Source organism: Saccostrea cucullata, unplaced genomic scaffold, assembly GCF_032062105.1.
Source record: "Saccostrea cucullata isolate Sc308-1 unplaced genomic scaffold, CSIRO_AGI_Scuc_v1 ctg494, whole genome shotgun sequence".
NCBI lineage: Eukaryota > Metazoa > Mollusca > Bivalvia > Ostreida > Ostreidae > Saccostrea > Saccostrea cuccullata.
The window spans coordinates 347501-362164 of record NW_026936234.1 but is presented as its reverse complement, the minus strand read 5'-3'; the positions used below and the strand labels follow the sequence as shown (position 1 = coordinate 362164).

The 14664-nt window shown below is 33.8% G+C and overlaps 2 protein-coding genes across 2 annotated transcripts in view; both read left to right on the top strand.

The window, feature by feature from the left end:
• Positions 1–513: 513 nt before the first annotated feature.
• On the top strand, positions 514–3384 carry LOC134245060 (zinc finger protein 423-like). The gene is made up of 2 exons (XM_062727322.1): positions 514–772; positions 1008–3384. The coding sequence occupies exons 1-2, from the start codon at positions 595–597 to the stop codon at positions 2939–2941; spliced, it is 2112 nt and encodes a 703-aa protein (XP_062583306.1). The 5' UTR covers positions 514–594; the 3' UTR covers positions 2942–3384.
• Positions 3385–7108: 3724 nt separating this feature from the next.
• The window catches only part of LOC134245061 (DNA-directed RNA polymerase III subunit RPC3-like), a 12639-nt gene continuing 5083 nt past the window's right edge, over positions 7109–14664 (top strand). Inside the window, exons 1-12 of the mRNA XM_062727323.1 lie at positions 7109–7285; positions 8918–9179; positions 9466–9624; positions 10647–10717; positions 12239–12355; positions 12428–12520; positions 12674–12751; positions 12965–13018; positions 13328–13386; positions 13509–13575; positions 13847–13930; positions 14360–14461. Coding sequence (XP_062583307.1) covers positions 7139–7285; positions 8918–9179; positions 9466–9624; positions 10647–10717; positions 12239–12355; positions 12428–12520; positions 12674–12751; positions 12965–13018; positions 13328–13386; positions 13509–13575; positions 13847–13930; positions 14360–14461 — 1293 coding nt within the window. The 5' untranslated portion in view covers positions 7109–7138. The remainder of the gene's footprint in view (positions 7286–8917; positions 9180–9465; positions 9625–10646; positions 10718–12238; positions 12356–12427; positions 12521–12673; positions 12752–12964; positions 13019–13327; positions 13387–13508; positions 13576–13846; positions 13931–14359; positions 14462–14664) is intronic.

The window sequence follows — 14664 nt, the reverse complement described above, 5'->3', positions numbered from 1 at the left end:
CCCTGGACCCACTGGGGGCCTCAAGGCGGCCCCCAGACCCCTTGCCTACTTTTGGCGCCCCCTCTAACTCCAATTCCTGGATCCGCGCCTGAAAAATTTGTACAAAATGTGGAAAATCCACAAGGACACAATTTATTTTATCATGTCATAAAGCAATTAATTAACTTGAGCATTATAGAATTACCCCCCATCCCCTCATTAAAAGCAGCCCTGTGCTTTTGACATGAAAACGGAGAGTTCGTTTTATGCTTGCAACTCAGATAATCTGAAATCTTTTAGTGTGTTTATTTATTTATTTATTTATTTATTTATTTATTTATTTATTTATTTTTATTTATGTAAAATACTTTGAAATAATACGGTGTAGAAAATATTCATTGGATTCTTATTAAATTTATTCATATTCCATTTCAAACTTTTTAAAAATATGGAATTTTACGTTCCTCTCGGATTATGGAATGTATCGTTCTTTAGATTAACCCTAACAACATTATTTACTTCCGGTTACGACGACAAGTGGGAAAGAGTCAAGAGATTGAGAGAATAGAGGAAAACTTTTAAATATATTTTAACAATAACTTTTTAACAAGAAATATGACAATTTGTGGACTTGCAAGCATTGAAATTGATTGTGATAAGAAAGAAATATCTGTGTTTTGTAAACATGAACTACCAAACACGGGGTCTAAGATCATAGGGGCAGTTTCTGTGCTCTTTGTACAACAACCTGTTTCAGCTACGTTACGCAAAAATGCTCAAAATCCACAGCAAAGTAAGGTTTTTTTAAAAGATAGTCTTTTCTTTTCTTTGTTTTATTAAAAAGATAAAGAAGAACCACATAAAGAAAAAAAGTTACCTGATCAGCATGTTCTCCAGTTTAAAATGTATTTGATATGTCTCTGACTGCAATTATGACTATGAATGATGTTTATTACAATGATGAACAATGGTATTGCCATGTATTGTACACAAGAATCATCACTTTACATTAAAATTTTATTTTGTAGGCTCTTTCCCAAAAGGAAAATGCAAAGATTTTCATGGAGCAACAGATCATATTAATAAACTAAATATATTAGATCAAAGTCAGAAGTTAGAAGTGCCATCCTCATTGTCAGTTATCAATCTTCCATTTGGAGATTTGCTGGAAAAACATTTTCCCCAAACTTTACTACAGAATCCTGAGAAAAATGTAGAACAGCAGATGAATTTTAGAATGGAGTCCCAGCAGAAAAGTGACAGCAAAGAAAATAATCCAAAGGAAGAAACCATCACTGCACAGAAAGTTGTAGTTGACCTGAGTGGAGAAACAAACCTTCCAGAAACTGTAAAAAGTATCAGTCAAAGTGGTTCAGAGAACTCAGTGCAGAAACATACAAAACTAAAACTTCCAATAAGCTCTACACCCATTCGTACAAGACCATTCCACACCCAGAGACCCTTGAAAATGCCGAGCAGTTCACAGCACAATTCAAAAATGATTGCTTTGTCTCGTCCACCTGTTCATCCTGAAAGATTTCAAGCAAACAACCGTGAGACAAGTTTAACTCATAATGTGCCAAGGCCAACCCATCAGAGAAACTCTAGGTCAATCATTCCAAAGCACAGAGGATTTGATTTGCATTGCTTTGTGTGCCATCAAGTTCTAGAAACTTACAGACAAGTTGGAGAACACTGTAATTTACACAACCTCAAACAACAGTGCCCTGTATGCAAAGCAAAATTTTCTGCCACCTCAAATATGAAGAGACATTGCCTTGGACATTTCAGTCATGCATGTTTTACATGTTCTTTCTGTAAGGCTACCTTCAGAAGAAAAGATAATCTTCGAACCCACATGCTTCGTCATCTGAATAAGAACAACAAAAGTAAATGCATGGTAAATACTGGAAAGAAATCAAATAACAGGGAGAAGTCAACCTCATCTGCAAAGAGAGATTATGTAAATGAATTACAAGGTACACAGATTGTTCATGAAGGGGATAGAGTAGAGAGCTGCGAGCATGAAGAAAATACTGAAGTTGTAAACTTGCCAGTCAAACAAGAAAATAAAGAGGTGAGGGAGCTTGGTGAAATGGAAATAATAGAAACAAATGAAAATCCTGATGAAGTGACACAGGATAAAAGTACAGCTTCCAAAAATTCAAATCAGCATATTGAAAATGAAAATCAGGGAAAGGAGAAAAGAATAGTCAGCTATGACTGCAGTTCATGTGGGATGAAATTCTCTGATATACGTAGTGTAAGAAAACATGTAATTCGACACCATGCTGAGCAGATCGGTCAAGTTTCTCCTGTGAATGAAAACAGCAGCATGCACTTGTCCCAAGACCAGTCAGAGAGATACCAAGCATTAGAAGTAGATCAGTGCACAACTGGTGAGCATGCTTTGTCTAGAGACACTGATAATGCAAAGGACAATAACCTGATAATGTCGGGCAACAAGATTTCTTTCTCAAACCAAGAATACACCCAAAGTGATGTCATTGACATTGAAAATTTAAGTCAGATGTCAAATGGTGACACAAGTTGCAGCTCAAATTCTCTGGAGCAAGCCTCATTCTCAGGATCTAAACATGAAATCCCTTCAACTAGTACTCCCCAGTCTGGTCATTCTAAAGGCATGTTAGGGTCACCAACACTGATGTGCAATGTTTGTCAACAGTACCTCCTTACCGCAGAGGCTCTCATGGAACATCAGACTCTGCATACTAATGTGATGGGAAGGGGACTTTGGTGTGTTGTTTGTGGCACACGATTCAGCTCCAAGGACTGTTTACGTCGCCATGTTAACAATCACATGGGCACTCGCTATAAATGTCCATTGTGTTCAAGTGTTTATAGCCGGAAAGACAATTTGAAAAAACATGTGAAAGATGTTCATCATTATCACTATGACAAAAATGGGATTGTGAGACCATTAATGCAATTTCAAGACTGAAGAATTCTGTGTTCAGAAATTTGAATAACAACAGGCAAATGCAACTTGTCCAATCTTTACATAGCAATCAAATACATGAGAAGAGGAGGGGAGTATCAAATTAAATAAAACAGTGAATTTGACAGGAGTTCTTTTCAATACCATCAATAATTTGTAAAACTTAATTCTGATCTTTTTTTACTTTCATATTCAATTTGATAATTTTTTTAATAGACATAAAAAATGTCATTCTTAATATTTTTGTTGATAAATATTCATTTTAGTTTTGCTGTACTGGGTGTATAGTTTGAATATTAAACCTGATCATCATCTTAAGGTATGTCACTCGTGAAATTTGTTAAATCAAGGATTTTTTGAGAAGTGTATTTTGCATAAGTGCTTATATTAGCCATATAGAGTGACTCAAAATAGCAGAGAAAATAGGGGGTCAGTGTTCATCTTACTGATCTACGGTACAATGAAGTTGACCTTTTTGCACTTAAATTCTAACTCTTCGGTTAATTACTTAATTTAACCTTTATCATATTTTATCAGATGTAACGATGGCAATAAATATGATTTTATTTAATGTAAAATATTTTGAACAATATTTATTATTGAACAAATCTTGCAAATCAATGCGCGTAAATTATTGTGTGACCTTTTTTGCACTAAAAAGTAACATATTTGGGGTATTGGAAAACTAAAAAGGCAATAAAACATTTTCTTAAATCAAGCTTTTTATGACTTAAGTCACAAGTATCGTGTACTTTAAAATAATGAAAGAAAAAGTTGGGGTCAGTGATGTTAATTTTGAAATATTGGTCAAAATATGTGATTTTCAGGCGAAAAATGGTGTAAATTTTATCTTGACTTATTTGACATATCTTCATTTTTTGTAAAAAAAATTGTTGAATGGAGGCGTAAAACTTGTTCTAAAAATTTAAATTAAGTCCTATATAAAATATTCCTAGCAATAATGGAAAATATTCTCCGAGTAAAAGTATGTGAGGCTAAAGTTCCAAGATGTTAAATTATCAAATGTGCAGATTTGCAGAATTATCTGCTAAATATCCTTCCAGCACAAGAAAATAGTCCCTCATAAATCTTGCTTCTTTGTAGCTTTTTGAGCAGTTTTTTTTTCATTGAATGTTGAAACATTAACATTGTTGAAGTTAAATATGTTATAAAAATTGAGTTTAAATAATAAATATATTTTAAATAAGAGATTCTGCTTGAACTTTTCTAAAAAGCTGACGAGTGACATACCTTAACTGATTAAATGCCTTATTAGGTTTGAGAATTAAATATGATAATTAATTATTGCATGTACATAGAATTATATATTACAAATTTACAATTATACATTTTCTTTATGTTTAATACAGTTATGTTTATTGACATGAGGTACATGTATTATAAAATTCATTCAGGGTATTTTTTTTTCCAATTCTTGTGAAAAAAGGTATTTTTCTTTGTTTAATTATTACAATAAAATTTTATGATCATTTTCAATAAAATATCCAGATAAACAGAATCACTGTTTACTAAATCTTCTAAGGCTCTCTATGGTATCTGTAACGGGAGAGGAGAAAGTGCAGCGGACAAGACCGGGAATCGAACCCTGGCCCCCTGAAACTCTGGTCAGGTGCTAAACCAACTGAGCTATCTGGACACCGGTGATCGAACCCGGCTGACCGCCACATTCCTCCCTCCTTAAAGGTCTTTGGCCCTCCTAAGACCCCAGTCCAGGCTCATCCCTGGCAGGCCTCTCACCTGTCAGTTCCAGGGCATGGCCTGGCACCAAATGTAATGGGAGAGGAGAAAATGCAGTGGACCAGACCAGGAATCGAACCCTGGCCCCCTGAAACTCAGGTCAGGTGCTCTTCCAACTGAGCTATCTGGACATCGGTGATCGAACCCGGCTGACCGCCACATTCCTCCCTCTTTAAAGGTCTTTGGCCCTCCAAAGATCCCAACCCAGGCTCATCCCTGGCAGGCCTCTCACCTGTCAGTTCCAGGGAATGGCCTGGCACCAAATGCAATGGGAGAGGAGATAATGCAGCGGTTCAGACTGGGATTCGAACCCTGGCCCCCTGAAACACCAGTCAGGTGCTCTACCAACTGAGCTATCTGGACACTGGCGATCGAATCTGGATGACCACCACAGTATCTCTGATATCCTTGAGAATGTGGTTTATCTGTCATTTCTCTGAGGATCTCATCCCTCCGATGTGTATTATATATGATTGATTAGTTTTCCAGTTTGTATGGGGTTTACCCTGTGTTTTATTCCATTACACCCTGACGCGCCCTGATTGTGTATGCATGGAATTCAACCCCAGCCCTGTACATCCCTAACTGGAAAATGAATATATTTCGTATAAACATAAATACAAATTCAACTAGTGCTAATTGTAACGGGGACCGTTACAGATGTTCCCCAAACGCTCCCCAACTCCCTTTTGGTGCCATATTCCCTGTAAGCTTCATTAAATAGGACAAACTCTATGCATTTGAAATTTTAACAAGATTTACCCAGAAGTGAACCAAGTTCATTCAAATTTTAGCATTGCACGCGTGCGCATGTGAATGCATATGCGTCATGACCATATCATCATGTCTACACAATCTGTATATTTTAATACACTGAATATTAAAGTATTTAATCCAAAATTATTAAAAAAATACGCTCATTCAAGTGTATTTTTGATTTTACTCATATCACGTGCACGCACGTGCATACATGAGCATGGTGACCATACCTTCTTGTAGAAGTCCATTACATCTATCTATGTTCTCATTCCACCCCGCTTGGTTGAAAACCAAGGGTGTTGTAGCTGTTTAAAGTTTGAGCCAATCAGATTGCAGCGCACGTACACGCACGTGTATGCATGTGCATGGTGACCATACCTACTTGTAGAAGTCCATTATATCTATCTATGTTCCAAATCCCATCCTGTTTGGTTGAAAACCAAGGGAGTTATAGCTGTTTAAAGTTTCAGCCAATCAGATTGCAGCGCACGTGCATGCACGTGTTTTCATGATAATTGCTTTATTTCATGTTGTAGGATATCATAATGCATGGCTATGTTCAAAATTTCAAAGGATTTCGTCAAAAAACAAGAAAGATATTGAGAATTTAGTATCAGCCAATCAGAGCGAAGCGCACGTGCATGCGCATGAGATCTTGCTATTTTGACCATATCATATTGTCTACGCTACTAATATATCATCAGATTATGAGTTTCAAAGCATTTCATCCAAAAATAGAAAAGTTATGGCTATATCTATTATATTGGTCATTTCACGCGTTGCACGTGCACGCTCTTGCAAGCACGTGCGTGCAAAATGACCTTCATTCCGCAAATCTACATAACATGCCTACTGACCCTAAAAAGGTTTTACCTAAGTCGGATGTGTAGTTTACAAGATCACTCCCGGACAAAAAAGTACCCAGGAGGAAGAAGAAGAAGAAGAAAAATAATAATAATAAGAAACAGAGTAAAAACAATATGTTCCCCAACTTCGTTTGGGGAACATAATTAACTGATTTAAGCTATCGATAGTAATATGTAGTACGTGGCACAATGCATAGGGATGTCAATGTTACAGCTGGCTCAAATAACAGTCAGCAGTCTGATGTACAGAAATAATACACAACTTACAATTTATAAACTCCCTTGTTTATGCTTAGAAATGATTGTCCAACTTGTGTGCTTTTATTCCCTCACTAAGGCCCAAGGATAAAAATACACAACTTGATGCATAAAAATCCATCTTTATATACAATGCCATAGGTCCTGAGTCAAGTTGTTGCTATGGCAGTGACTGTTGATTCATCAGGACCCTTCCACGACATTGATAGGATAGAAAATCATATCTAATCACAAAGTATGGGAGATTTTATTTGTACATAATAGTAATTAATTGATGAGTTTTTTTTCATTCTCTTTAAAGATAAAAAATTATATCGAGTTACATTTTTCCTTCCTTCCTTTCTCTCTTTGTTTGTATGTTCACTTTTTTTGTTTGTTGTTGGTTTTTTTTTTTTTTTTGCTTTCTTTAGTTTTTGTTTAAGGATTTGAAAAAAAAGAAATAACATTCACGGAGGTTTCGGACAATGATAGGAATGTTTTCACGTTTGTTCGGAATAAATTCGGTTGTTATCATGGGTTCTCTATTTAGTTACATTGACGTCGAATCCGGTTTGAGAAAATGACTCGCCGGCAACACGATGTGTGTAGGTTCCTTTTGTTTCAGCACTTTGGGAAGCAGACATCTATTGTTGGTAGATATTTACTTCAAAGATCATCATGTCCTCTTCAGTTGATATCGTCAGAAACAAGTATAGAACCAGAGCAGGTAAGAAACGAAAGTGGATAGTAAAAATCTATCACCACTGACAACACAATATTTTACAGGTCGTTGCATCATTTCTCTGTTTTAGTGTAACCTGAGATTCCTCTGACCCTTTTCCCCATCAGAATGCTTTATGTTATTCATGTCATTCTGATAGACATAGTTACAGTTGGCTTCTCTGGCCACTAGAAGCATCTCTGAGCATTGACATGTAAATCCTGTCCTTACAAGAGGTCAAAATCTGTCTCTGTCCTGTTCAAGCACCCATTTTTGGTAGATTAAATTGGGAAAAAAGATAAAAATTGGGAAATTTTTACCAGGCATAATTTAAACTCTTACAACAAGAAAAATCAAATAAACACAGAATAATTAGATAAACTGAAAGGAATCATCATCAACGACTTCCTCTTAGTGGAAATATTTTTTTCTACACTGACAACAGTACTGCAGGGATCAAACTTTTTGACCACTGTAGCAAATATCCGCCGATTTATTTTTACTATCAAATTGTAATATTGAACTTTTACTATCATTTTTTCTTCTTAAAGTAATTCATATAAGATTTTTAAAAATAATCAAGCATGTTTTATTAAAGATGAGATTTATATATTTAAAATTAAATCATTAAATACACTGGGAATATATTTTTTGGAAAATTACATAACTTTTTTACTCCAGTTGATTAAGTGATAGTAAATAATTGAATGGAATATCTAACGTTACATTGTATTTACCATAAACGAAGGAGTGGAGGAAATTCGGATTGAAAACAAACGATCGTTTTTGGAAGTAAATACGTCATATAGTGCTGCAAAATGGATAAGATTATAGGGATTTACAAACTTTTGGAGCATGGTACCTAATTTTTTTTTTTAATTGTTAGGGAATCTAAAAGCAAAACAGTGAATAAAATACCTGACACATTCAGTCATTGGTAATCTGAATTTTTAAGACCTTTTTTTCTTGCAAAAGGTTTTTAATTCTCATTTAAAGAATATTTTCCATTCACAAAATGTTGTGAATGAACAAGTCGTACCCAAGAGAATTTGTACTTTACTACAGACTACAATATGGTTCCAGCATATAAACAAACTACCAGTTCATAACACAAACGTTTTTCCTTCATATCTTAACAGTGCTTTTACGACTGTCAAAGATATGATTTTTATTTTTTTTGTTACAGTCATAACTTTGAAGCAATCATGCATTGGCATGATTGGGAATTTTTACACTTAAATTTGGGAAAAATGTACCTTTTTCAGATATCAAGCTATCAACATGTTGTGAGATTAATATGGCATAGAAGCTTGGTCATTTCAATCAGGCTTGCCATCATGCTGGAGAACACAACTTTGACACATGAGTTATTCCAATTTATTCACAAAAACTAGTGATACAATATCATTCTTTTACCTATCATTATAATATCATTACAATGTGTGGGGAAAATAGCAGATCAGAAACCCTTGGCTAGCAAAGATGCTCTACAAACCCAACAATCAGTTTTTTTTTTTTAAAAAGGTTGGGTTAGGGAAATAAATTTGGGAAACAAGATATTTTTTTAATGATGGTGTGAATTCTTGTAAAGGTATAATAAACTCAGTTTGCAAGTAGCTATACATTTCTTAATTTTAGGTGAAGAAGATTTTGTGCAATTTAATTCAACAAAACATAGTGACATTCGATCAACATAAGAGAGGTTATATTGAGTATTCAATCAAAGAGGAAGAGATACTGAATCGATTACGAATCCCTAAGTACATATACTGTGCCAAGACTTTGTATGGAGATGCTGCTGAACTTTTACTTGAAGAGGTTTTACAAAGAGGACAAGTTCAAATGTCAAAGGTCATTCAGATAGTAATGCAAAGGTTTAATGAGGCACTAGAAACTTCAGGTGAATGCAATTATTTCAGTTATAAGCTCATTAGAGAGGACAAGTTTAGTATTTTGTGTTTGTACAATATGTATAATATGTGATAATTTATATGTAACATTGTATTTCTAATTAGCATTTTTTTCTACATTCAAAACATTTGTGTCTGTACATGTATAGATTAACTAAGAGTGTATTTAATTCAGGTAACTTGTTATATGTTATTAAAAATCAGTTGAGTTGGTTAAAAAACATCTAGTGGAATTGACCTATCTTCATGATCTCTTATTAGAAATATATTTTTCAGGAAAATCAAAAATATCAGAAAGCTTTGTCTCTGAAAAGTTTTCTAACTTAGTGAAGACACATTTCCTTCAGAGATGTTTAGATCCAGTAAAGTCTGAGTCCAATAAAGTAGTAGGATTGGAAGTTGGGGTAGAGGAAGAAACTTTGTATACTTTACCAGGTATGTGCCCTTTCTAATCTTACTTGAGCCAAAATCAATAGATAATTTTGATCTTTTGAATGAAGAGGTCTGAAGTTTATTGAAGTGTAGGGCCATGCATCATTCAAAGAGGAGATATTCCTGTAGTATGGAAAGGAGGAATGAGTAAACTACATTGAAAGTTCATAAATACATATATATTGAAAACATATGGCTGGACCGGGAATCGAACCCGGGACCCCTGTATTTCTAGTGAGGTGCTCTAACCACTGAGCTATCCAGGCCGATGTCCTCAGTCCAGCCTAATTTCCTACATCCCCAAAAAAACAAGACAACAGTAGGGTAGGTTTATTTTAAAATGTTTTTCATTTTGTTGATCTGCAAAGATCCCAGTGTAGTGCAGATTCATATTTTAATCAGGTTAGCTAGAATGTGTGTAAATTATGTGTAGGGCTTCAAAGTTTACACGGAAGTACAGTAAACGTACATGAATTAGTGCACTAAAAATTTAGAACAATCTCTCTTCAACTGATATTGCAACTGATAATGATTAATCACAAGTTAATGCACTTAGTGAGACTTGTAGTAAATTAGGAATGGTTTAAATCAGGAATTAGTTTGCACATGAATTAGCAGAAAGGAAGCAGAAGGTACTGAAATATATTCACTGCTGAAATAATTTAAGTTCATTCACAGTATATGATGTTCAAATATTGTATATTCAGGTATGTTAAAATCATGGATACTTGGGTTAGGCTGGGGTTTAGACATTGATATTAGCAATCAGCATACCATTATAATTTGCATGGATTCAAGTTTGGTTAAATTCTGCCCTATTGGAGCTGGAGTGGGCCTACAGTATGCATGGGCTCAAAATGTTCAAAAGATAGGAAAAAACTTTTTAAAAATCTTCCCTTGAAGAATTCTAAGCCACTCAGGTGAATGTTGTGGCCCTTTAGTCTCATTTTTTTTCTAATTCTATTAAGGATTAACATGATTACTTTTCAACAGCTTCTTTTCTACATTTTTTGTTCTGTATTTAGATCTTTCTAGAAAGAGGAAGAGATCTCAGGAGGGCGGTCCACCTGCCAAGCGGCCAAAGTCTGAGGAAGAGGTAAATTAATGTTGATTTTGAGATAACTACAAGGGTAAAAAAACGTAGTTCTGTAGTTGTATATACATGAATATAAGTTAATTTCAGTAATCTAAGCACTTCATTAATTCACACAATTTATTTAAGCTTCTGGGTTAATGAGATAAAACTGTACATCTTTAAAAAAAAAACTTTACTCATGGGCATTTACCAGAGTCAAATAATATATATAATACCACAATATTTTGAACCCAGGTATTGAATATAAATGCCCTACCACCAATCATTCAAAAGATTTGGCCAAAGTGAATGATGAATTATGAAATTCCTAGCACCAGCTATTCAAAAGTTATGGTCAAGGTTAAAACAGATGAACAGAAGAACAAACAGACTAACAGACAAATCAAAAACTAAAAGACCTCAAATTTTCAATGACAGGGGCGTAAAAAGGGAAAACAACAAAAAGATTTAAATTAAGAGGAACCCCATCTAAAGTAAACTGTAGTTTGGTTGGCATGACTCATTGGATCTAGCATATTGCCACAATAGACATGATAGAGGGTCAAAATTTACCTGTGAATATTAATGAGAAAATCTTCATAGAAAAAAAGGAAATCAGGTGCATATTGTTTCAAATGGACATACAGCTGTATTGACCTTTCCAGTTCTATAGCAGAGACATTTTCAGTTTATATTGCCGTCCCTATTTCTGAGGTGATATAGTTAAACTATATCACAAAAATCAACATTCATTTGAATCCACATTACATTCCAGTATATTTTGAAAATCTGAGAACATTTCCAATTTTATGAACATTGGGGACTTAAGCTATTTGTAATAGTGATATTTCATTGATTTTTATTCATACACTCAAGAAATCCTGATAATGCATGTAGATACTCACTGCCCATGGTGACGGTACATTGATCCTCAAGAAACAAATATGCAGTATCTAATTCTGATAATACATTGTAATTCTCTAGTTGACAGTACCTGCTATTTTTTGTTACCATTATTTCCTCCAAAAATGCATTAAGAACCAGATATGTCATGAACTGCTATAAAAGCACTAAGTTAATGAAAGTTGAGATTTAATTCACAAACCCTCATACAAAACTTCTTTAGTGGAAAACATTCGATCAAAACTGTAGAATTAAATGTAACTTACATTGTATATGATTTGATTTACAATTGACTGTGTCTTTTATAAAATGTCCAAAAAGTTTATTTCTTAAATGAATATATATAAATGAGTTTCTTAAGATAAAATATATATACAGTTGCAATAGAAACTTTTACACTGCAAATATTGTTGGGATTATTTAAGTTAGTTCCAGTTGATACATCTGTGGTGTGTGGTACATTATTAGATTTATTTGTTTCCACATGATAAAAGAAACTCCCTACATTTTTAGTTAAATAAATCAGAAACAGCTGTGATAATTTCTTCTCTGATAGTTGTGTAATTATGTTATTGATGGGTTATTGATTAAGTTTGTATAATTATATTATTGATGGGTTATTGATTACTTATTTTATAGAACCAGGCTGATTCGGACAGTGATGATGGAATTTTCTGGAGAGTCAACTGTGAAAGATTCCACCAATACTTCAGAGACCAAGCCATTGTACAAGCCATCTCAAGCAAGATCGATAGGGTAAGGTCAGTTGTCCAGTAGTAGGTCTGTTGGAATTATCCTACTCTAAGGTCGGGTTTTTCCTCTTTGCAGAATGCTGGAGAAGTCCTGAGAGCTATACTGAGGGCCAGTGAAATCAAGACCGCCAGCCTGGCAACTGCTACTACACCTCTGTCAGTTACTGAGGTTAGTACAAATATACTAATTCTAACCTCAATGAAGGTATACCTTAACTTTCAGAAAGTGAATATGGAAGAGTAATGATCCCTTTAACAATTTACTTGAAATCTTTATTTTGATTTTTTTATTACAACACTCATTTCCTTTCCTGTTGATTAGATATTTAATGCCCTGCCTAAGGACTTGATGACCCGTTCCCTGTTAGAAACCTACTTGTCCCTAATCTGTGATGATTCTGTGAGTATATACTTTTTTCATGGGATAATGAATTGATTAATGTGGGCCAGATATTGATTATCAATAATAAGATATGCAACTAGATTGATATATAATGAAGTTCAGTAACATCTTAGATACGGAGTTAAGAAGTATTTTTCTGAAGTGATTTAGTAGCAGACATGGTCTGGTTGGAATATTACCAGTTAAATTATTAATCTATTTTTTTTTCAGACAAACTTTTTATCTCGGGTTGGGGACAGTGGAGGGGGAATGTATTCCATTAGTATCCTTAGTACAGCAATAAATTAAAACATTAATAATTCAAACAATAGTCAAAACGAAGTATCAAATCAAAACTTATCTTTACAATCTAGAGGACATTTCTCAAAAATGAAAGGAACAGTGTCATTATCATCAAAAACCTTAAATCTTCAGTGATAACTTTATATTAATAAATAATTTTGTTTCTTTTTAGGCTTTGTTTTTTGATGTTTTCAAGTTATTGGTATATAAATGAATATATTTCGAAACTATCTCACTGACCTGGTGCTCAAACTCATATTTCATTCTCACTTATCCTTGACATTGACATACATGTATGAAGCCTTGACCCAGCTGGCCAAAGCTCACATAGAATCAGTTGTTCAAGAAAGGTAACTCTAGTGGAAATTTTCCAACAACCTCTATTATTTTTTTTCTTAAATTGGGTCTATTTTACATATATACATTCAACTACCTGAATGATATGAGTAAATAAAGTATATTTATATTTCAGGTTTGGTTCCAAATGTCTTAGAATCTTTAGAGTATTACTTCTTAAAAAACATCTGGAACAAAAGCAGGTACATGCATGTCTTAAAATTAAAGCTCAAATAATTTAAGTTTTATCCCCTTGTTTTACTTTCTCACAAATTTAATTCTTGATGATTGAAGTTAAAGCTGGATTAATAAAAAGAAAATGAAAGATTTTTTTTCTAAAATTTTGAAATATCCATTTATGGATTTTTCTTTATGCATCTTTTTTTTTTAAAAAGAGCATTTCCCTATACACAGAATTTATAAATATGTCAATTCTTCTCAATTTTTATTGGGATTTTTTCCTTTCCTTTACAGATAGAAGATTTTGTAATGATTTCAGCAAAAGAAGCAAAAGATCTCTTGTACACATTGTTTTCAGAAAACTTTGTCACCACAACTGTGAGTCAAAAAATTGAATGTACATGTATATTGAAATTTCTCAATCTTTCTCTCTCAAATGTACAATACATGTATATTGCATAGATTAACAACTACAACCTTGAACAAGTAAAATGATTTGCATCAAATAATGTAATATTTATTAATTTTTTCCCATTTGTTATTACTGCTTTTGAAATGATTCAATCTACCCCCCATAATTAAAATTGACCTATCATCTTGCACTGCAGTTAATCATTGTTTATCTATTTCTCGCATGTGAAAGGATCTTTTACAAGCAACAAATAGCTAAACAAAGACCAGGATGAAAAGTCTAATTTTGATAAGGATGGAAATTATCAATATTATTTTTTTTTCTTCAAAAGTTATTACTGAGGCAGCTTATGAATATCTTTTGACACATATTGATGTAAAATTCAATGATTTCAGGAAATATCTAAGACCCCTGACCACGCCCCCTCGAGAACCTACTTCTTGTTTACTGTAAACATCCAGCAGGTGGCATGTCTGGTATTGGACAGGTGCTATAAGGCAAGTAAACGGGAAAGGGCACTCAAATGTATTCTGATTTTACAATATATCATTGAACAGGGTTATAATATCCCAATTCTCTAAAAATGCAGTGAAGACTCAAATTCAATCCTTACAATAACAACAATCTTACAAATGGTAATAAGTTTCAAGCTTCTCCATACTGAAAAAAAATTCTTTGATTTTTTAAATGTCCTCTGGTA

Coding starts and splice junctions, on each gene's coding strand:
- LOC134245060 (XM_062727322.1), top strand. CDS start 595: ATGACAATTTGTGGACTTGCAAGCATTGAAATTGATTGTGATAAGAAA. Junction 773..1,007: donor TGCTCAAAATCCACAGCAAA/GTAAGGTTTTTT, acceptor TTTATTTTGTAG/GCTCTTTCCCAAAAGGAAAA.